Source organism: Odocoileus virginianus, chromosome 2 (assembly GCF_023699985.2).
Source record: "Odocoileus virginianus isolate 20LAN1187 ecotype Illinois chromosome 2, Ovbor_1.2, whole genome shotgun sequence".
NCBI lineage: Eukaryota > Metazoa > Chordata > Mammalia > Artiodactyla > Cervidae > Odocoileus > Odocoileus virginianus.
Window position 1 is genome coordinate 69,027,298 of NC_069675.1, and position 22,026 is coordinate 69,049,323.

General features: G+C 50.4%; 2 protein-coding genes and 2 non-coding genes across 14 annotated transcripts; 1 reads left to right on the top strand and 3 right to left on the bottom strand.

Moving 5' to 3' along the window:
* The first annotated feature begins 36 nt into the window (after positions 1-36).
* OST4 (oligosaccharyltransferase complex subunit 4, non-catalytic) lies at positions 37-1,310 on the top strand. 2 transcript variants are annotated; one of them, XM_020886197.2, is made up of 3 exons: positions 37-151; positions 269-406; positions 1,058-1,310. In XM_020886197.2, exon 2 carries the CDS (start codon positions 270-272, stop codon positions 381-383), a length of 114 nt encoding a protein of 37 aa, XP_020741856.1. In that variant the 5' UTR covers positions 37-151; position 269; the 3' UTR covers positions 384-406; positions 1,058-1,310. The 2 variants fall into 2 exon arrangements, with proteins under 2 accessions (XP_020741856.1, XP_020741855.1); XM_020886196.2 differs by having other exon boundaries at positions 37-144.
* AGBL5 (AGBL carboxypeptidase 5) lies at positions 1,161-20,248 on the bottom strand. 10 transcript variants are annotated; one of them, XM_020886193.2, is made up of 17 exons: positions 20,104-20,248; positions 19,744-19,878; positions 18,925-19,011; positions 17,314-17,574; positions 16,894-17,065; positions 16,492-16,655; positions 15,753-15,930; positions 15,309-15,487; positions 14,446-14,902; positions 13,788-13,957; positions 13,329-13,464; positions 12,433-12,635; positions 11,592-11,806; positions 4,205-4,357; positions 3,011-3,123; positions 2,036-2,166; positions 1,161-1,693 (listed from the first exon to the last, which is right to left on the bottom strand). In XM_020886193.2, exons 4-17 carry the CDS (start codon positions 17,526-17,528, stop codon positions 1,522-1,524), a joined length of 2,658 nt encoding a protein of 885 aa, XP_020741852.2. In that variant the 5' UTR covers positions 17,529-17,574; positions 18,925-19,011; positions 19,744-19,878; positions 20,104-20,248; the 3' UTR covers positions 1,161-1,521. The 10 variants fall into 10 exon arrangements, with proteins under 10 accessions (XP_020741852.2, XP_070306553.1, XP_070306536.1 ...); XM_070450452.1 differs by lacking the exon at positions 18,925-19,011 and having other exon boundaries at positions 19,744-19,826; XM_070450435.1 differs by lacking the exon at positions 18,925-19,011.
* TRNAA-AGC (transfer RNA alanine (anticodon AGC)) lies at positions 19,195-19,267 on the bottom strand. The gene has a single exon. It is a non-coding gene; the product is annotated as a tRNA-Ala (tRNA).
* TRNAY-GUA (transfer RNA tyrosine (anticodon GUA)) lies at positions 19,612-19,700 on the bottom strand. Its single transcript is given in 2 exon segments — positions 19,612-19,647; positions 19,664-19,700. It is a non-coding gene; the product is annotated as a tRNA-Tyr (tRNA).
* Positions 20,249-22,026: the final 1,778 nt, after the last annotated feature.

Here is a 22,026-nt window from a genome sequence, read left to right on the forward strand (position 1 = left end):
CTGAGGCTAGAGAGCCCTTACCGGCCGAGCCTCACAACCGGAAATCCCTGGTTTGGAGCCGAATTGGCGCGGCAAACTTCCGGCTCAGGTTTCCTACCTCAAGATAGACCCCAGACCGCGTCGGAACCGAGCCCAGCTGATCAGGTAAGAGGTACGCAGGCGCGATCCCCGACCCATAGGCGGTGACTGGACCGGGGGGGCAAGGACGGGTCCTGGTTTGGGCGAGGAGTGCCCTGGTCCGCGGCTCAGGCGCTCCTCTTCTCCTCAGCATGATCACGGACGTGCAGCTCGCCATCTTCGCCAACATGCTGGGCGTGTCGCTCTTCCTGCTTGTCGTTCTCTATCACTACGTGGCCGTCAACAATCCCAAGAAGCAGGAATGAAAGTGGCGGTTTCTCTGCCCCAGGTAACGGTCGGGGGCTGTAGCGCGTAGCCTCTGGAGAGTGAGCGGGAAGGCCGCGCCAGGGCCTACAGGGTTCGAGACTTCAAATCGGAACGTGTTGGGCCAAGCATGATACAGTCCAGAACTGGGCCCCTTTATCCACACAAAGTAGCGCGTGCCCTACCCGCTTCCCCCTTAAACTGCTCCCTGCCAGAACGGGGTGGGTACTGTCAACTCAGTCGCCATATTCATGTGGTTGCCGATTTCCAAATTGATAGTATGGGTGCGAGGAGGTACTGACACCCTAAGGAATAAAGGTAATGACGATGCCATCCAAGTATGAGGATTTGGGCTCTTCACTTAAAATAGTCCTTACTTTTCCACGGTTGTTAGGTCTTTATTTAGGCATAATTCTTTTTGTGAGGGGTTGTAGAAATAGAGAATTCTATTTCAGGGGCACAGGGCGCTTATGTTGGGGGTGGCTGCTATAGACCTAAGACATAGATAAGAGTGGGATGGGGGGAGGTTGTTTGAAGGGCTTGTAAACCAACCTGTAACAGTGGGTGAAAACTGTAAGGGGGGGGAACAGGCTGGATGGGAGTTGATTCTAAAGGATAGCCCCAGAGGAAAGCTGCAGCATTTTCCTTACCTCGGGTCTTTCCCCCTCTTTTCTAGGGTTCCAGGACATAGTCTGAGGCAAGATGGAGGGTGTGAGGGGCCTTCACACTTCACTTCATCCCTTCTACCCATCACAACATACAAAGCAACTACACCTGGATTTTTCCAAACAACTTTTATTTCCTCAAAGTCTTCCTTAACCCTATGGAACAAGAAGCTGCCACTGAATAGGGCCCAGTATAGGGGCTACTTTGTTTTCTACTCCCTCCCCCCAATATAAAAAAATATATATTTTTTTGTGGTCCCAAAATCTTGTGCTGTGGAGGGAGGGAAGGGGTGGCAGGTCCCTGCTCTGTCCTGTCTCAAGGTAATGCTTTGTAATGTCTCAGAACAGTGTGGTGGGTGTTCTAAGAAGTTACATAGAGTTGTCACATGGAATCAGCAGCTGAAAAGGGGAACTAGCACATTTGTCACTGTGTTCCCCACTGTGGGGTCATGCCCTGGGCTTGAAGGTCAAGGCATCAGACCCGGGGAGAAACAGTGAATGGGGGAGATTTAGGGACAAAACAAACCTCGGTTTGGCCCAAGGGCCCCCCACTATAACAAATCCGAGACTGGGAGTCAGACAGACTACAGGAAATAGGAGAAAAGGCGGGGGCGGAGCGGGGCCGTGGGGGCCTGGCCTGAGGCAGCCTGCAACAGAGAAAAGAGAGGAATCAGGGTTGAAAACTCTGCCTTTCTTCTGGTCTTTTAGCCAGGGGCTGGGACAGGAGACAGACAAGATGGGGGAGGCTACGTAGGTTGAGCACTGCACAGTGGTCTGACAGGAGTGCCTGAGGCCCTGACTGGAAGTTGTTCTCTTATCTGCTGGAGTGAAGACTGAGAGCGTGATGGAAAAAAAGTCAGCGACTGGATTGTTATTGGAGGTACATTTAGTCTTTAGGGGGTCAAAGGGAGAAAGGGAGGAAGAAAATGGTCCTGAATGGCAGAAACGGGAATAAGAGGTGGAATGAGGGGCTGGACACTGGTGCTCACCGTGGTGTGCAGCGGGGTCCCAGCTCCGGCTCACTGCTCTCCTTGGTCTGGGGGATAGGGGATGTGGGGCCCGAAGAGCCTCTCATCCCTCTGCGAGTCGGTGGTGAGCCCTGGGCCAACCTGGGCCTAGCCTGTGTGGACAGGGGGAGGCTAAGAGGCTGGATTCTTCCATGGACGTTTTTGCTTTTAGGTTTCCTTCTAGTTTTCACGTGTATGAGTGTAGTATAGGGGTCAGCATGGGTACCAGGACCTTGAGTTCTTGGGCACTATGCCTAGCTGAGAGGGTCAGGCAGGATAATAGCTAAATAACTCTGGTTCAGTCTATGATTATACAGTCCAAGCTTTACTTAACTAGGGGAGGCCAAAGGACCCAGCATTTAGCTTTCATGGCTATACCACAGCCAAGATCTGGAGGAGTAGAAAAGCACGATGTGGGAAGATGTTGGAGTATTAATAGGTCTACTTCAGAGCCTTCATTGCCTCAGCCCCTGCCAGAGCAGCTTAAGCTTCACCCATCCAGGCAGTTTCTGCCTATACCCAACTTCAGTCAGCCTAGTATGGGGATCTGGACTGAATCGGAGTGGGTGGCACAGCTGGTCCTAGGAGCAGCAACCAGATGTGTTACCTGGGGAATCCGGGACCCCTCCTGGCGGGAAGTCTCCTCGGGCAGGTCTGGGCAGAAAGAGAGGAGAAGCTAAGGGCAGGGGCAGGCAAAGCCAAAGCTAGCAGGCTGAGGTGAGGGTATATCTGGCAGGGATGCTGGGATTGGAAGCAAGCAAGAGACCTGGCTAAAGGGGACGGGGGGCACTTGACAGACAGGCATTCAGGCATCAGAGCAGCTCCCTGCTATGGCTGTGGGGCAAGGATGTAAAGCAGTGCTGGGCATTTTCCCTCCCGCTCCCCAGGTGAACAGCGCCTTGCTGGGATCTGCCAAGAGTTGTTAGCTGGGGGCTGGGGAAGACCCCAAAATGTTACCTGCAGTCGGGTCCTAATGCAGGGGATCCGAGGTCCAGCCCCCAGCAGACCTTTCCCAATCACCATGACGGCCTCTGTCTTGTCTCCTGAAGACAGGAATGAGCAGCTGCTCCCTAGGGAACAAAGGAAACTGGGATCAGGACGGGGCCATGGAGAAGAGGTAACTTTCTTTCCATCTGGGTTTCTCAATACTGGCACTGTTGACATTTTGGACAGGATTATTCTTTGTTGTGGGGGGCTGCCTTGTGTGTTTCAGGATGTTTAGCAGCATCTCTGGCCTCGACTCAGCAGATAGCATTTCTTCTCCTGCCTCCTCCTCACTGTAACAACCAAAAATTTCTCCAGACATTGGCAAATGTCCACTGTCGTGCAAAACTGCCCCTTGTCAGAAGCACCACATGCTCTAGTCTGGTCCAAGGGGTGGAATGGCAACTTGGAGCTTGACTTAGAACCCACTCAAGCTGAACTGCTTTGAATTTGTTAGTGTTATCCCAGTTGTGTGTGTAAGCATTTAAGGATCAAGCAGCACCAAGACCGGTGGATTCAGGACTACCCACCGAAGAGAGTTAACAGGTTGGGAGTAGCAGGCCCTAGGGGAGGCAGAAGATGTCAGACTGGAGCCTTAGAAATCATTCCCATCCAGTCTTGTTACATGGCTGGGTCTAGAACTTAAAAGGAAAGCAGATGGTCTAGGCTCTCTATGTGAATGACACGATCCCATAACATGTGTGGTGATGACGGGTGAAAAGGCCTATACTGTTTTCATTCTTCAGTTTTGTCTAATGTTGCCCAGCTCCTGGAGTCAGGGAGTATGAATAAAAGCAGGTAGGAAAAGTCCTCAGGGTCCTCAACTGTAAAAATAAGATTAAATAAGATAATGTGCTTAGAGCAGTGCCTGCCACATAGTAAATGCTCAGTAAGTGGTAACTTATTTTATTATACATTCATAAAATTCCAGCTTCCTATACAAGGGCACTGATGTTAGTTTAGGGATTTAGGATAATCCAGGAGGATAACTGATGGCCCTGATCTGCAGTGGCCTGCATTAACATGAAGTCAGAAGGAGGTGCAGGTCACATGGCAGCAGAGCTGGAGGGGTTTCCTCAAGACTAGTCAGGACTCTGGCCTACACCCTGGGAGGTAGGGAAGGAAGGGGGTTGACCAACCCAGATTTCAGAGGCAGTGAGTACAGACCTGATATGCTGAGTGAGTTGGGCAGTAGGCAGGAGCCCATGTGTGAAGAGGCTAGGTTAGAACTAGCAGGAGTTGGGGATGGGGCCAGGCTGCTTGAAGTAGGGCGATGGGTCATTGGCTGCTGCCGCCGTCTCCTATCCTGGCTTCGGGGCTCTGAGTGAAAGGGACACAAGCAGATAAAAAGGCAAATAAGTGAGGTATTGTCACTCCACTGCCCCACTGGCTTTCCCTTGTCAGCAGATGCCTGTTTTCCAGCTTGTTATCACACCAGCATCCCTCTTCTGAAGTAAATCTAAGATGGGTAGAAAGACCTAATAACTTACTGCAGCTTTCCTTGTTCATCCAGCCCTCATCCCACTTCACCTCTGTAGCTAGCTAGCTTACTCACACCAGTTCATTCTTAAGTTACTGAGCTTGGCTTTTTCTCTTCCCTCTAAATGCCCCTCTTCAACTACTTGTCCTGCCCCTAAATGCCAGTATCCCTCACCATTCTATCCTCTCCTGCTCTATGTGGTCAAAACTCCTAAGTCTCCCTCTCGCCCTTTTTTCCTGAGCTGCAGTTCTAACTATCTACTGGTTGTTTCTACCTAGCAGTGTCTCATGACCCAAACAGTGTCTCATGACCCTTTGCTTCCTTTCCTTCTCCCTATCTTGGTGAAAAATCTGCTAGAAATTTTTTTTCATCTTTCGACTCCTTCACATTTAGATTTGTTTTTAACCCAAACCTGGACAGCTCTCCCACTGCCTTGAGTTCCCCCTTTATTCACCTTTGCCATTACCAGTGTGCAGATACAATCTTTATCTGTCATCCAGGCTTTTAAAAAAATATTCTCCACTGGCCTCCCAAGCTTGAGTCTATTCCCTTTTATAATCCATCCTTCACACCAGGTGCCAGAAATTATTATTCTAAAATACAGACCTGATCAAAAATCATTTTGGCTCAGACAAGGGGGAGATAAAGGTCTTTTACAGGATAAAGTCCAAATGTTTGAACATGGCATTCAAAGCCCCACCTACTGTCGGTCCAGTCTACACACCCTTAGTAGGATGCTGACTTGATCCTCTGCTATAGCTTCTGTGGCTACTGGCTCTGCTGTTCCTCTGCAATGCCTGTTTCTTCTTCCAGTGAACTCTGGACATCTTAAATGTCCCATCTCAAATGTCACCTCTGTGAAAGCCTCCCTGACCATTAACAGTAAAATTAATTGTTCTTTCTTCAGTTGTTCTTTGTTCCCTCGGCAAGTAACTGTTTATGGTTTCTGTCTCCTTAACTAAATGTTAGTATATGTAAAGTACTTATAACAGTGCCTGGCACATATGTTAGCTAATGTCCTGATTGAAACTTTGAGTTTCTTGAGGGTAGGGACCTGGTGTTTTTCAACACTATATCTCAGGGTCTGTAAAGTACGCCTGGAAAAACAAAGACCGTAAAGATTTTGTTTGCCTGGAGAGCAGACACCCACTGCAGATCATGAGCTGACTCAACAGTCCCTGTCTTAAGGGCATATGGTTATACTCTTATGGGGCAACTCTCTTGGTCCCTTCTTTGTGGCTAGAGCCTCACTGCTACAGATTCTGAAAGGTGGGGTCCCAGTTGGGTAGATGGTGATGAAAAGCGGCAGGGAGGTGCTGAGGCATGGCAGGTCCGTCCTTATCATAGGGGGACAGCAGGCTCCAAATGTTCTCAACCAAATAAGCCATTAACTTCTGTGGAGTGGAATTTGATGCTGGTTACAGGATGCCAGCTGACTTCTGACAAAGCAACATGTGTTACATGTAAAAAGCCTCATCTAAAAAGTAGGAAGTAGGTAACAGGAGTTTTATCTTGTCAAACTACACTAGCAGTGACAAGGGTACTTCTGGAATGTTCCCAAACCAAATTTTAAAAAACTGATACTTGTATGAAAAAGGATGAGAAAAAAGGGAGAGATCTCAGAAGGAAGCTACTCTAGCTTTGAGGAGGTTGCCGAGATGCTGGGTACTAATTAGAGTATAAGACCACAGACAGGAGTCAAAAACAACCAGACCTTAGGGGGCTAGTAAGAGTTGGCACAGTGATGCTAACAAAACAACCGAAGCCAGAGACTCATGGCCACAGTCAAATAACTTAGAACATTATCCACCACCAAAGACTCAGAGGTACTGCAGAGCCTAGACCTTGGTTGTGGCTTCAGTCAAAACAGGGATATCAAGATGCTGTCAAGTGACCGTACACTCGAGTCACTTCAAGTAATGAACTTTATGACAGAGGGAGAAACAGCAGGAAATAGATGATCTGAGAAGTATCTATACACAGAAGGATGCTGGAACCATGTTAGGGGATGAAATTTCACCCTACCCCAAGAAAGGATAAAAGAGTGCAAGCAAGAGAGTGAAGGCCTCTGGGACGTTTGTAGGTTCCAATAAGGAACCAAGTGACACTCAAGAAGATACAAAGCAAAATGGGCAAATGATATAAAAAATGCCAAGTGAAATGTAGGGATCAAGGGAGAGATATTAAGAATGCATCTCTGGAATCCTGCCACTAAAGAGAGTTTCAGGATAGGAGACAAGTTTGCTTTAGGAGAGGCCTGATCTAAAAAATGGGAGGCATTTAAAGGTAGCATGTCATCACTTAAAAGCCTGTCTTAAGATGTGGCGGGGCCTGCCTGTAAATTTGGCAGCGTAAGCACACAGCCCAGCTTCTCATGTTTTGACTTCTGGGCCCTGGGGTCATCCAGGCTTATCCAGTCTCATTGTGACAAGAATTAAAGGGAGGAGCTCCAACTCCCAACTTGGTTCTAAACTAGAAATGGCCGCTTAAGGCTGAGCGCAAGTGGTGATGGGACCAGCTGCGCATCTGTGATCAGTTCCGAGAGGGTGCAGCGTGGTCATCAGCCCCAAGGTTCCATCTGGGTCAGTCCTGGGCAGAGGCCCAAGACGCAGAACTAGACTGCCCTCACCATCCGTGTGAGTCAGAATGGATACTCTGAGGGCTCACAATTCTGGAGCAGTTGTGTACCCTGTGCTTAGGTCCAACATCATCCCCACTTTCCCCAGACATCTTTAGAACTGTCCCTCCAAGTAGCACTCAGGTCTCACTGGATCCCTAGGATGATCACAGATGTGATTTATGTCCTTTGAGGGGTGGATAGGCAGACAAGCCTCCATTCACCTCCCAGCTTCTTGCCTTTATTTTGTTCAACAAATATTTGGAAATCATTTATTAAGTGCCAAGCGTGTTGCTAGGTGATAAGGGAATGAACAGATGTGTTAGGAAATGTTTCCTGCCATCAGATAAGTTTTAGTCTAAGGGCATACAGCTACTTTATATGAAACTTTTGTTTTCATGGGAAAAGGTAAAAGTGGTGATGGAGCTGGAGGCTTCCTATGTCCTTTGACTCACTTCTCAAAGGAACCTCTACTCATCATCGGCCTTGAGGTGCTCCACCAAAAGCTGCCAGCCAGCGGAGACAAGGCATCACGGAGGCCAGGAAAGAGTTCTGGTAATCTCAGCTTTAAGTGCCAGAGCTGGGATGGATTAGAGTGGCCGTGGTAGGCTGATGGTTGAAGGCTCCCTGCTTTACTCTCAAGTCCCTGCCTGGTCTTTACACCAGTAGCCTGCTGTGTAGGCTGGAAGGGGAGTGCCTCGGGTGCAGTTTAGGGAGGTCCAGGTCCTTGCCTGATCCTGAGCGCAAGTGCCTTCTTCAGTCCTGTGTCCTGGGCACCTCGCTGGTGTCTCTCTACCCCCAGCCCCCCCGTCTTGTTTTCATGAATGCATAGCCAACAGGAGGAGTAGCTCGTTTACTCTCCACCCTCTATCCAGCAGGTCCTCCTCTGAACTGTCTGCATCCACTTTCACACCACTTAGCTGCCCACTTTAGCAATGGCATTCACTATTCCCCAGTCATTCTGGCACTACAGCCAGGGGAGTGCTGGGAGGCAAGGCCTACTTGGGCTCTCCCGGCCTCCTGCCCCTGCAACATTTCTATTCACCCCAAGTTGGCTACTTTTTGGCTTCTAAAATGGCATCCCCCAGCCTCTGAGGACAGACCCAGCCAGACTAGTTAGTTCTCTGAGGCCATGCCTTGAGCTGCTAACTAGGATACCTAAAACTTATCTGAAGTTTTCTGGGCATGTTCTGTTCTAGCCAATAAAGGACTGCCATTAACTAACCTAACTATCCCAGTTACATGGGATATCATTTTTTATGCATTAGTGGGAATTTTCCTAAAAATAAGTTCGTAAGTTAAAAAAAAAAAAAAAAAACCTTCAGCAATCCCAATTTGGGGATTTGGAAGGTGTATTTACAGATGCTTTTTAGTTAGATCTCAGAGAGATGAGGGTCATGGTTTTCTTATCTTGGAAGACAAAGGATGCCTAGATGTGGTGAGGGCCCAGGAGCCAGGTGTGTGGAACCAGGAGATGTCACAAAGCTACAGCACAGGACAAAATGAAGTTTTCCCAAGGTGAATTAAGATGCCAAGTCCAGTACCACAGTATGCATCAGAGGTCCCTATCCCAAGCTAAGGCCAGTCTCCCATCCTGGAGTCTTATCAGAGACTTTTAGATGGAAGTGGCAAAAACTGGAGCACCAGCAAATGCTCAGAACACAGGAGTCAAGATCCCTGGGTCTGCTCTTTCAGCACCTTACAGTATTCCTGTCTGGCATTATTAGGAACCTTCCTGACCTCTTGAATTCAGAGATAGTTTCTTGTTCTTACAAATATTTATGCAAGTCCACAGGGTGTCCTGATTCTCAGACCAGCTCTCTTTCTGCTTCTAAGCTCATTTACCTGGGGAATATAGCTTCTCACTTGGTTTCACCTGCACGTGTATGTGGAGGGCTCTTATATACAACTTTGATGTCACCTTTCTTCAGTTTGGCCCTTTTTCTGCCTGTGAAAGTGAAAGACACTCAGTTGTGTCTGACTCTTTACGACCCCATGGACTACATAGTCCATAGAATTCTGCAGGCTAGAATACTGGAGTGGGTAGCCATTCCCTTCTCCAGGGGGTCTTCCAAACCCAGGGATCGAACCCAGGTCTCCCGCATTGCGGGCAGATTCTTTACCAGCTGAGCCACTAGGGAAGCCCTTTTCTGCCTGTAGGCCATCTCCATATAGCTAGCTCATGATATCCAAGCATGTCTAAAATAGATAAACTCAGCACCCTTCTTCAGACAATGTCTTAATGTGATCATGACATACTCCTTTAGCTTGTAACCATGAAGCTCTCTCAGTCTTTCTCTTCCACCACCACTGAATCCCTCCACTTGTTTCTATTATATACCTTCATAGACCCTGGTACAGGCACTTGTCATCTCATGTATAAACTACTGCAAAGACCCCATCTCCCATCCCTGCCTGATTTCTATATAAACAGTTCACAGACAGCTCGCTTAAGCAGATCTTTTGTTCCCATCATGAGAAACACAGTCACTGCCATATGTCTTGTTAACCCATGTCTTTTGTTTTCAAGACATTTCGGCTTCTTCCTCCCACCTTTCTTCCTGATTTCCATAGGGAAGGGTCTGCTCTTCGAATCAGCTAGTGTGCCTGCTTGTCATCCTCTCTACACATAGCGCTGGTCCTGGCTATCACTCTCATCTCTGGAGTGTTCTTGTTAAACTATAAACCACACCCATTCCTCAAAACCACTTCTCAACTGATCATCCTTTGGGTGATGACTCTTGTGTTTACAGACAACAGTGGCCCCCGAGTTCCCCGCTTACAGTGCACTTTTCTGCTGTGTTTACAGCCCTGTGTCCCTTATGAAGTTTCCAGTCAGTCCACCAGGAATTACTTTGTACTGACTGTGCCTATTTTCTATTAGTTATCTGGGGAAGTCACAAAGAAACAGAATACATGTTTCTCACTCAAGGAGCTTAATACAGCAGTCTACATTGGGGTGGGGGGTGGGTGGAGCAGGGAAGATGTTAATAAAATATTGACTAAAAACTGCCCAGAATCCTTCAGTGACGACCTAGAAGAGGCTCTTTACTGTTTCCTTTTGTAGTCAGGAAAGATTTATGGTGCTCATATTCCTATGTGTTAAGAGAAAAAGAAATTAAAAGAAGAAAAAATATCCAGATTTAAGATAGGAAATTAAACTATGCCAGAACGCAAAAAGACATAAGTTTGAATAACTGCCACTTAATAGCTATGCAACCTTGGGCCAGTTAACCTTCAGCACCCTCAGCTTCCTCATCAGAAAAATGGAAATACCACCTATCTTCAGGGTCCTTGTAAGGATTAAATGAAATAAATATGCGGTACTATTTTGTTCACTGTTTAATGCTATTTAAATATAATGCATTATTACTGCTTTAATACTCAAAAACAGTGTACAAGTGTCCTTTCTCAGTCAAGACAGACTCTCTGAGTGGGGCTTGGAACCTAAGCAGAGGTAATTATGGGGTCTGCCAGGGACAACATCTTATTGGTCAAAGCTGGTGAGGACCACCTCTCTCTCCCCTGTGGCTGCTCTAATTAGCGGTCATTTCCACAGCCACTGACGCCAGGGCAAGTTTCTGCTCTGCACCAAAAGCTTTGTTGCAAGCTGAGCAGCTAGGAAGTGCTGACAAGGACAAGTGCAGCTTGAAGACCAGCAAAGCTGAGTTCTAGTGTATAAATCTCTATACTCTGGCCAGACTGCTGTAGCCCAGAAGCCACGTACTATGTTGATTGCTGATCTAGTGTTATTTCCAGGAATACCACTGCAATAGTCACTCTACTCCAGTCCAGGTCACTCCCAAGGAACAGCTTTGAAGTCCCTTTCTCTTCTTTTTCCCTAAAGGCCCACCTGTTTCTGGTCAAGTAGGGTCTTATTGGCCAAACCTAGGGGCACAGTTGAGGGACTGTGGCTACCGCTGGAAGGGGCTGGACTGTAAGCCTAGTATAGAAGCTGTCTGTAGTTGTTCGATGTTTCTTTGGAAAAGCTAGCATCCTTCTAACACTTTCTGAACAGGCTCTGAAGCCAGGAACAAGTTCAGCTGTAGAGACCCTGGGTAGGATTCACCATCTCTGCATGGTGCTGCGACTGACTGTGAGGAAACCTCCTTATCCTTCCCGCTCCCAAGACTGACCGACCCTGTCCTTGACGTGGAGGCTCCATGTCTCAGCATGACCCTGCTCTAGCCAGTGAGTCTTCCTTGGGCACTTCCTGCCTCCCAGCAGTTGCTGAAACCCAAGACCCTGGACTCCCGCCTCTGCCACACATGTACCGTCTGGAGCTCGTGCCGCAGGGAACACCAAGGTCGCAGAAGAGGCTACAGATTCTGCTACAAACTAATTTTATTGATTCACCCCTTGGTCCCAGGCTGAGTGTGCATCTTCAAGCTCTCACTTCCCCCAGCAATGCCCCAAACAACCGAACACCTGTTGCAGGGGCTCCCAGACTAGCTTACCTCTGACGGGGCCCAGCACCCGGTGGCTGACCTTTTGGGTGCTAGAGCCCAGGCCTGGCAGCCCCGCAGGCCGGCTACCATGAAAAGGAAAGCTGGGGGAGTTCTTCATCTGTGGAGAATTTTGTTGGCTGCTGCTGCTACCACCAGCACTTGTGCCAGTACTAAAACTTCGTGCGCGGCTCAAGGTGTTTTCAGAGCAGGAAACAGGCAGTCCGCTGCAAGAAGCAGACACCAGTTAATCCTGGGCCAGGAGGCTGTCTTGCACTGTCCTCCCTGGTCTGATGCCCAGTACAGCGTCACCTCTGGGGTGAAAAGGCTCAGGGACTTATTCTGAGGTGGCAGGGAGGAATCTGTGTCCACGGATAAGGAATCTAACCTGGGGCATCTCAGGCTGCCTGGGGGCCCTTGTTCACACGTGCACACTCCTGCTGAGAATATACTAAGAGCCATGTGGGCTGGCCCTGGGCAGCTTTAACTCCCAGTGAGGTCCCCGTTGTCACCCTGCTGCTGCCCTGGCCCCTCAGACGTTCACAACCATGGGAAGGTGAGACCCACTCCTGGGGACCCCCACCCTAGTTCTACTCTTTTTTGTGCAGGGCTCTGGAGCAGGGAATCCCCTAAACCTGCTTTTCCAACATCTTGGAAGTATGTAGTGCTCCGTAAATGGGAAGAGGATCCCATTCTCTGAAAAATGCACTAACCTTCCTAATCTGTATTCACCCTGGAAACATTCACCATGTGGTTCTTTTCGAAGTTGGGAATCACACAAATCCCTTGGAACTCTTTGCTCTAGAGCCCTGTTCCAGTGCCCCAGCCTCTCCCTCCCCGATGCTCGTCTTACTTGTTACTCCTGGGTGGAGTTCGAGAGACTCTCTTCTTGCTGACACCCATGTTCACAGTGGTGCTCAGGCCTCGGCTGCTGCGCACGTGTTTCAGCATCCAGGCCCGGAGGTTTGTTAGGCTGCTGTGCTCCGACAGCACGATTCGGGGCCACGGGTTGCACTCCGCCATGTCCAGAGCTGCAATGGCCATAGCTCGTCCCACCTGTGGGGAGTCCAGTTTGGCTCAGTGTCTTGGTCTTCCAACCCCAGGAAGCTGTTTCCATTCATGGGTGCTGTGTTGGCTTGGGGTGCACAGCCCAGTGGAAGGGAAGGAGAGGCTGGCCTCACATTTGCTCAATGACTCTGTCAACTGTGGTGCTCAGGCTCTTTACTGCAAAGTGGATTTAGGGCTGTCCCCTAGACTGCTTCCCGTCTGGGGCCCCCGTCCATTATAAGCAGGGGCAGGTGGGCTTTCGGGATGGCCCCAGGCAGGAGTTCTACCAGCAGGAGAAGGCACTGAGATCTCTTCTATAACCCAGTTCTTTCTGTTCCATTCATGTGACCCAGGACACCGGGATCATCAGGACCTCTGTAGAGGGGGTGCTTTGAACTCAGTAGGGAATTAATCCAATAGAAGGGGGAAGATAAGCTCACAGGCAAAGAATGTGACTCAGCTGTGCTAGGAGAGTCTCTATGGCAGGGCTGGGGATCAGAGTAGTGCCCATTCATCCCCTCGATACCTTTACAGTCAGAGGCCTGGTGCCTATTAACTGAGGAAAACCACCACCATGGTTGAGAGGTGAGACGGCGACAATGGTGAGCCTTGCCTCAGACGACCTGAGAGTCAGGTGGCAGAGGTGAAGCCCTTTCCAGACTTTGAGGTTCCCCTTTCCCCACTCATCCCCTGCATTCATACCTGCTCAAACAGTTCCACAGTGTATCTGGAGGGGAAGGCCGGCGGGGGAGGGGGGCTGGCACGCCCATTGTCATGGCAGGCGGCAGGGATGCTGTTTACTGAGCGTCCAGTGTTGTAGTTGCATTCAAGTGTGTAGCTAAGACACGGAGACCTTTATCAGACAGAATCTGGACAGAACCATGGGGGACAGACTAGGTGGTCTATGAGATAATCAGCTGGGGTAGAGTGTGCACAAATAGAAAGGGCTGATCCCCAGCAACTAGCAACTGACCCTGGCACTTTATCACAGAAGAAAGGTCCCCCAAATGGTACTGTCCCAGACTTAAAGACAACACCACAAACTGTGAATCTGTCCTTTGGGAAGACTTCATCCATCCCCTGCCCCTCATACACCCTACACTGGGTTATTGTTTTCTTTGGGCAGCTATTTCGTCCACTGTATCTCAGTTTCCACCCAACCTGTGGATTATCCCTGAGGCTTTGTAGATTGCAACCCGGCCGCTTCCCTCTTTAGACTGGCCATCTCTGCGGTCTCGGGCATACATGTTCTTCTCTGAGAAATTGCAGCCCTGGAAGTCAAAGTGGGCTGAGTTCAAGGAGATGAGCTTTGGATACAGCATATTTTCCACCTGTTTGGGTGAGGAAAAAGGCAACTCAGAAGGAGAGACAGAGAGAAAGAAAGGATGGGGCAAGGAAGAGATGCCTAGTGTGGGGTCATGTGCCTTCACACAGCAGACAGACACCTTCAGAACCATCAGCAGTAGTCAGCATTGCTTACATCCTCACTGAATGTTTGACAATATTTCTAGGTGTTGGGAAGGTATGATTCTACCTCTTTTTAAGCCCTTCTCTCTGATAATATAAAATTCTCCTTCTCCCCTGGTGTTCCAAACTCTAGAAAACCTATGATGCTAGTAGCTTGATCTTTCAGAGGTCATGATGTAACACAATGAGGTGCTGCCCCTTCTTGGCCCCTGGAGCTCACTCAGAATAAGCTGCCTCTTGCCAGCCCCACGCCTTACTGCCAGAAGGCCCTCTTCCCTCCGTTCATGGCCTGACCTTCATCTCCTGACTTGCAACACTCCCCACACTCACATGACGTTCTGCAGATTCCCACCTGGGTGTTCTCGTCACTAAAGCTGTTTCCATACATGAAGCAGCCCCTTTTGGAAGCATGTCCGTGCAGGTCCACGTAGTAAGCAACACCGCTCTCTCTGGGGGGGATGGCATCGGGGGCCAGCTGCTCCACCTCAGCTGACTCCTGTGGCATAATCCACACGCTGTTGGGCTTCTGCTCGGCTGCCTCAGTCTGTGTCCATGCCTCAGGTTTATCCCCACTGGACGAGCGCCCAAGGTGAGCTCTGTTTTGGAGACTGTCGGCTTTCTCAGGGTCAGAGAGGGGAGCATCAGGAGGGAGATGGGAACTGTGCTGGTGCTCAGAGAGACTCTGGGAGTTCAAACGGGAGTGCACGTGGTGGTAGAGAAGCACAGCTTTAGCCCCATAGATGGCCGGGTGTAGGACTGCATCAGGCTTCAGGTACTGACGGTTCAGATTCACTCCACGTGAGTCTGTGCTGTAGGGAGACAAGGACCAAAGCAGGGGCTTGAGGGCTGGTCCAGCGAAGGAGACACATGGCAGATGGAAAGGAAACTGATTTATGAAACGAGAGGCTGAAGCTGCAACAAGAAAGAACTGATGTTGGCCCTCTCCCTGGTCAGCTGTTATCCCTCCTACAGAAATCTAAAAGATAGCTCCCTCTACCCAGATGGACCTCTGGGTATGCTGGCTTTACTCCCCTAGAAAGTGCCACTGGATGGGATCGTATTTGTTCTCGGCTCACCGGATGATCACAGAGACTTGCCTGTGTTAGGGTGCAAGAGGACTGGGAACACAGACACTAGATACGAGGCTAACAGCTGCCACTGAGATGCAGGTTATGAGGGGACGGGACAATTCATGTGGCTGGGCATGCTTCTTACCGGTAGTGACCCCGGACGACCCCATCGGGGTTCAACATAGGAATCAGCTTAAAAACAAACAGGCGACGTAGGGTTTGGGCCCGGGGGTCGTCAGGTCGAAGAATGAAGTCCAGAAAACCGTTGAAGACAAAGCTAGATGGAGTCTCCCCGGGGTGTACCCTACTGCTTAAGAAGAATATCTGAGGTGAAGAGGAGAGCAGTTATTAGGTCATTTGCTCTACATTCCAGGGTAACCATGTGGGGATGGCGGTGGGACGAGGTGGAAACAGCCATTGGATTTCCAGCTGGTTGAGTATGCAACTGGAGTAGGAGCTGTCACACCTGCCTAAGAACACAGGCTGAGGTCGTGTCCACGGGGCCGAGGGATAATATGAGCTCAACCTACCAGCGGTGCTCGGGGCTGGGCCAAGGCCAGGGTACTACCTTTATGCTATTTCTACTCACTCTCTTGCCTGTGAAACGGAATGGTCGGGGGGTGCTGGCATCAGGAAATAGCTGCTCTAGACGGGGCTCTCGATCTTCTCGAAGCCCATGGCAGGAACTGATCGTCAGTAGATCTACACGAAGTCCATCCAGAGAATAGCAGAGGGTCTCCCGGTGGTAATAGATGGTATCCAGAGGGCTGGAGGTGTAAAAGTCATTAAGCCAGAAGTCCCTGAAGTCCTACCAACCAGTGGGCATGGTCACCAGCCCAGGATTTGTAGGATCTGGTCCTTCACCCTAACCTTTGGGGCCTTCTAGTCCCTCACAGTGTTAAATGAGCCTGAGGATTTGGGTCGGGTCTACACTGTCAGAATGCAGGGAACAGGACAGGATGAAGTTAAGGTTTTATTCCCCAGTTTATGGTGCCCTAAGATAGACTACTTTGCATAGACACAGAGAGGTGGCCTCTCTTGGGGCAGGAAAAAACAAATGTGTGCTGAACAGTGGCAGTGCTGGCTAAATTCTGGGTGATTGATGGGAGCTAGGATATTAAGAGACTTGAAGTAGGCAGGTGATGAGTGGATGGTGGGATGTCAAGATCACACAGAAACATTTGTCAGGGGTACCCGAAGTCCCACATGCTGTACAGAGGAAAGGACAGATGAGGTTTGGGGTCAGGGCTCTGAGGGCAAGTTCCAGGTGTAGCAGAGGTGCTCTGCGGTCCAGGACTATGTGATAGGAATAAGAATGGGGTTGGCACCTGCTATGGGTAGAGTTGTTCTCCAGAAAGCGCTGGTCTAGCTGGTTTAGCAAGTACTGGCAGTCACTGTAGGAGAACGGGTAGCAGAAGGCGAAGAAGGTGGTGGCTCCACGGCCTTCCACGAAACGGTGAACGAAGGATAACACAAACTGCGTCTCTGTCATCTGAGGAGCAGCGGAGGAAGAGGGAGGGGCAACACACCATTGGTGTCAGAACTAAGAGCCTACTGGTTGACCACCAGGAGCTGACCTCACACTCTCCTCGCTTTTACCAACACCCCTCCCTCTGTGATACCCCGTGACAACCAGCTCCTTCTGGGCTTCCCGAGGCAGGGGCTTATCTCAGACTCCAGCTGGCACCAGAGGGACCCAAGTCTGTCTTTCCTCCTCATGGAAAATTTACCTCAAAGGTAGGCCGGTCTCGAATGCGTTCCCAGCGTGGCCGAGTGGGCAATGTACGCACAAAGGGAGCCATGCCCTGGGAATACAGCTTGCTTTGCTTGTTCATGTTCATGATGTTGATCTTGATCAGTTTCCCTGGAGTTCCTCCTCGGACGCTGAAGTAGAACCATGACCTGAGGGCCAGAGTAGGAGAGACACATCATTCTACACAGGAGGGTTGGAGAGGGGCTATGTGGGGGGCGGGGGGGCAGTGACTGGAGCAAGCCAAACCGGGAAAGGGCTACTAGGTAGAGAATGAGGAGGGGGATGGGGTGGGAGAGGAAGGATGGTGTGCTGGCACGAACTCTCAAAGGGCTAACAGAAGTAGGTTCGTGTGGCCTGCCTCTCTTCCTTCTCCCACCCTCCATTACTTTCTTCTTACCTGTTCCCATTCTCAAATTCCGTTTCAGCACAGTCCGGTCGGGTCCACACATTGAATTCATAGTCAGGGGAAGAGGCAATGCTGCTGGTGGAGGCTGAGGCCCCACCTGCTACTCCTTCCCCGTCATTAGACACAGATTCCACCTTCTCCACATGGGCTAGGTTCCCTGAATCAAAGCGAGAACTGAACAGCAATCCCCCACAGCGCAGCTCCATGGTGGGGCTGGGAAAGCATCCTCCTGCACCACTCAGGCCCTGAGAGCTTGGAAAAACATGGGGTAGGGAGGAGAGGGAAGAAAAATGAAAACGTGTTCTTTGGGTATCACTGCGTAAATGAGAGCTCCTCTAAGGGAGTACCATAAGAAGAGGCTCTCTTCCCCCTTTAAAAAAGGTACATGTGGCCTTCCAGCAAAGGCCAAGAATAAGCAATATTCTGTCCCCACACTAAGGGTTGTAACTGACCTCAAAGGACCCTATTTTACCACAGTGTGGCTATTCCAAAATGAAATACTCAATGACTTAAGTATGTCGAGAAACACTAGACTCTAAGCTTCTTTGCAGCCCAAAGATGAGAGAAGATAGAGAGGTCCAACTGCCCAATCTAGCCATGATACACCAACTACAACATAACACCAGCTTGAAAGATGGGCCATTCTGGATCTCCGGTTCCTAGACTGGCTCCCTGCTCTGGAGAAGAGCAGAAAGGAGAGAACCAAGTTTCTAACTTGAGATGGACAGCTCTCTCTCTCCACCCCTCTGCTTTCACAAATACTGACCCGGCATTCTTCTGCTGCTCCCTGAGCCCTGGAAGGGCTGGTACTTTTTTTTTTTTTCTTAATTACCCCATGCCTATTAATTATGAAAGAAAACTAGACATGTGGCCTATGCCAAGCCAAAGTTAACTGGGCAGAAGCCACCTGCTCACATGGAGACTACAGCTTAATCCCCCTAAGGGTACAAGTCTATTCCACACCGCCCCCCTAAGCACTGAGGCCCCTGAAAAAGCTACCCTGGTAGTTGTGGGTGAGTAATGAGTAGTCTGAGCATCTCTAGACAAAAGTGACCCATAGAGACCTACTTGGGGACGGGGGATGGCTTCTCGACCCACAACTCCGAAGGACCCTCACACCCGGACCGAGCTTGCCCCGGCTTGCTGGCTTGGGATGGGTAGGGGTGGACTTGAGGCTAACAAGGCAGGGCGTAGGGGTCAGAGGTGAGGCCACAGGAGTTGGGGTGGGGCGGGACCAGCCCGGGCGAGGGGCGGGGTGGCTCAGCCACCCCAGCCGGGTGGGCTTCCAGAGGGGCTGCGGGCCGTCGAGGGCTGAGAAGGGGGGCGGGGCCGGGGCCCGCACTCCACGCAGAGCCCCTCACCTCTCTCCGGGCCGGTGATCCCGCTCCCTCTCCCGCTAGCGAGGCGCCAGCTGGGCCCCGGCACCCGGGCCCTCCACCCAGGACCGAAACAAAACCCGAGCGCCGCGGTGCCGGGACCCCGCTCTGCCAGGAAACAAGAAGTCTCACGCCCATTGGCCGCGGGCACAGCTGGCTACCCGCCCAGTAAGGCGCGCTGCCATTGGTCAGCACACCGGGGTTCCCTCGCACGTTTAGCGGGTACCTGAGCCGGGGCTGTTTGCTGGCTCGACCTGCAGGCGCGGCGGGAGGATTCCACCCGCGCCTTCTCGGAAAACGGTTAACGGCCTTGCTACCGGGAGGAGAAAAAGGCAGTGATCAAAAAGGACCCTGGAAAAGACTCACCTGCAAAATAAAAGGGCCGCGTGTGAAGCTGATCATTGCCTACCGTACTCCTTTGTGTATTACAAAACACCCACAAGCTTCAGTCACTCGCGGTTGGGGAAGTCTTCCAATGCACGGGGCAAAAACCGAGTGGAGGATGCGGGCATCGATCCCGCTACCTCTCGCATGCTAAGCGAGCGCTCTACCATTTGAGCTAATCCCCCAGCTGCTTTTGGCTGCTTTCCTTTTGCCTTACAGGTTGTTCTGCGGTGTCCGCTGACCAGTGGACCCGCCGCGGTTGGGGAAATTCATTTGGCTTAGCACTGAGTGCAGTGGGACCGCGGACCGGATTTTTAAAAGCAGGCATATAATAATTATACATAAGCAATAATAAACCTTATTTAAAAGCACAGATTAGCACTCCTTTGCATGTAACCCACAAGACAACATAACCACACCTCGAGTGTTGACCGTATATATCTTTCAAGGAACACAGGCAGTGCGCAAACTCAGTTTCTAGGTAAGCTTTCTCTTGCGAGGAAGAGAAGGTTAAAAAGAACGCACGAAGTCCTTCGAGCCGGAATCGAACCAGCGACCTAAGGATTGCCACAGTTCACTCACTACAGTCCTCCGCTCTACCAACTGAGCTATCGAAGGCCCCGCTGCTAGTAGCGGCTGCTGCTGTCCCTCTAATACTTACCAAAGCCACACTCCAGGGTCTCAAAAGCTTTGAGGAGCCCACCTTCTAAAGAAGTTCTTCCAGGCTGCACAGAACAGAGGAACCTGGAGACAGAAATGCGAGCAAAGAACGCTGCCAAAGGACCCGCTTTCCAGCCTGCAGCAAGGAAACACAGACCACACAGGTCCCTTCCGTTTCCGTGCTTTTTACAAAACGGCAGCCCCCGGCCCTCCACCCGCGGTGGCTTCTACAGGACTGCGGACGCTTAGAGACCCGGCCCCCGACCCTGACTTCTGCTCCTGATTTCTCCAGCCTGGCCAGCATGCCCACTTGCTCTACTCTCGCCAGGCGCCGGCCGGGTTTGCAAAGCCGAAGGCTTACGTTAGTTATTTCCGCTCCTTGTTTCCCTCCGCTGTCTCCGCGGGCGCCAATATAGTCCTACTTTCCTCCTGATAGGAAGGACATTCATTCAGTCAATTAACCCGTGTTTGTCGGGATCCTTTCCTCCTAAGAGCAAGAAAGATACAAAGCTGCTGGAGCTCCACGGAGCTGCTGGAGGCGAGCGGGGCGGCCCAGGGGCGGGCGGCGCCCGACGCGGCCCGGAGCCCGGCGGCAGTCGGGCCGCTCGCCTCCCCCAGACCCCCGCCCCTGCCGGCCTCACACCTGCGTCTCCTTCCAGGGCCCTGACGTGCCAGCCCACAATCCTTTGCCCACCAGAAGCTCCCGGGGTTTTAAAACAAAGAAACGCACCTAGAACCCATTGCGTGTGTGCGGCTCGGCTTTGCCGTGTGGCGGGGTGGGTGTGCGGGGAGACCCAATCTCCACTGCCTGCTCTGCGACGACCGCCTGAGCTTCCCCGGGTCACAGTCGCCCGGGCGAATCCAGGTCAGACGAGGGCTTCAAGCCCCTGGCGACTCCGACATTTTGTGGGGTCCCTCGGCTCAGTTCAGTTCAGTCGCTCAGTCGTGTCCAACTCTTTGAGACCCCATGAACCGCAGCACACCAGGCCTCCCTGTCTATCACCAACTCCCGAAGTCCACCCAAACCCATGTAACCATCCAACCATCTCATCCTCTGTCGTCCCCTTCTCCTCCTGCCCCCAATCCCTCCCAGCATCAGGGTCTTTTCAAATGAGTCAACTCTTCCCATCAGGTGGCCAAACTATTGGAATTTCAGCTTCAACATCAGTCCTTCCAATGAACACCCAGGACTGATCTCCTTTAGGATGGACTGGTTTGATCTCCTTGCAGTCCAAGGGACTCTCAAGAGTTTCTCCAACACCACAGTTCAAAAGCATCAATTCTGTGCTCAGCTTTCTTTATAGGCCAACTCTCACATCCATACATGACCACTGGAAAAAACATAGCCTGGACTAGTCGGACCTTTGTTCAAAGTAATGTCTGCTTTTTAATATGCTCTCTAGGTTGGTCATAACTTTCCTTCCAAGGAGTAAGCGTCTTTTAATTTCATGGCTGCAATCACCATCTGCAGTGATTTTGGAGCCCAGAAAAATAAAGTCAGCCACTGTTTCCACTGTTTCCCCATCTATTTGCCATGAAGTGATGGGACCAGATGCCATGATCTTAGTTTTCTGAATGTTGAACTTTAAGCCAACGTTTTCACTCTCCTCTTTCGCTTTCATCAAGAGGCTCTTTAGTTCTTCACTTTCTGCCATAAGAGTTGTGTCATCTGTATATCTGAGGTTATTGACATTTCTCCAGGCAATCTTGATTCCAACTTGTGTTTCCTCCAGCCCAGCGTTTCTCATGATGTACTCTGCATATAAGTTAAATAAGCAGGGTGACAAAATACAGCCTTGATGTACTCCCTTTCCTATTTGGAACCAGTCTGTTATTCCATGTCCAGTTATAACTGTTGCTTCCTGACCTGCATACAGATTTCTCAAGAGGCAGGTCAGGTGGTCTGGTATTCCCCTCTCTTTCAGAATTTTCCACAATTTATTGTGATCAAACACAGTCGAAGCCTTTGGCATAGTCAATAAAGCAGAAATAGATGTTTTTCTGGAACTCTCTTGCTTTTTCGATGATCCAACGGATTTGATCTCTGGTTCCTCTGCCTTTTCTAAAACCAGCTTGAACATCTGGAAGTTCTCGGTTCACATATTGCTGAAGCCTGGCTTGGAGAATTTTGAGCATTACTTTATGAGCGTGTGAGATGAGTGCAATTGTGCGGTAGTTTGAGCATTCTTTGGCATTGCCTTTCTTTGGGATTGGAATGAAAACTGACCTTTTCCAGTTTTGTGGTCACTGCTGAGTTTTCCAAATCTGCTGGCATATTGAGTGC

Coding starts and splice junctions, on each gene's coding strand:
- OST4 (XM_020886197.2), top strand. CDS start 270: ATGATCACGGACGTGCAGCTCGCCATCTTCGCCAACATGCTGGGCGTG.
- AGBL5 (XM_070450452.1), bottom strand. CDS start 17,528: ATGGAGCTGCGCTGTGGGGGATTGCTGTTCAGTTCTCGCTTTGATTCA. Junction 16,656..16,893: donor GAGACCGGCCTACCTTTGAG/GTAAATTTTCCA, acceptor GCTGCTCCTCAG/ATGACAGAGACGCAGTTTGT. Junction 13,465..13,787: donor GCCTCAGGGATAATCCACAG/GTTGGGTGGAAA, acceptor TCCGTGTCTTAG/CTACACACTTGAATGCAACT.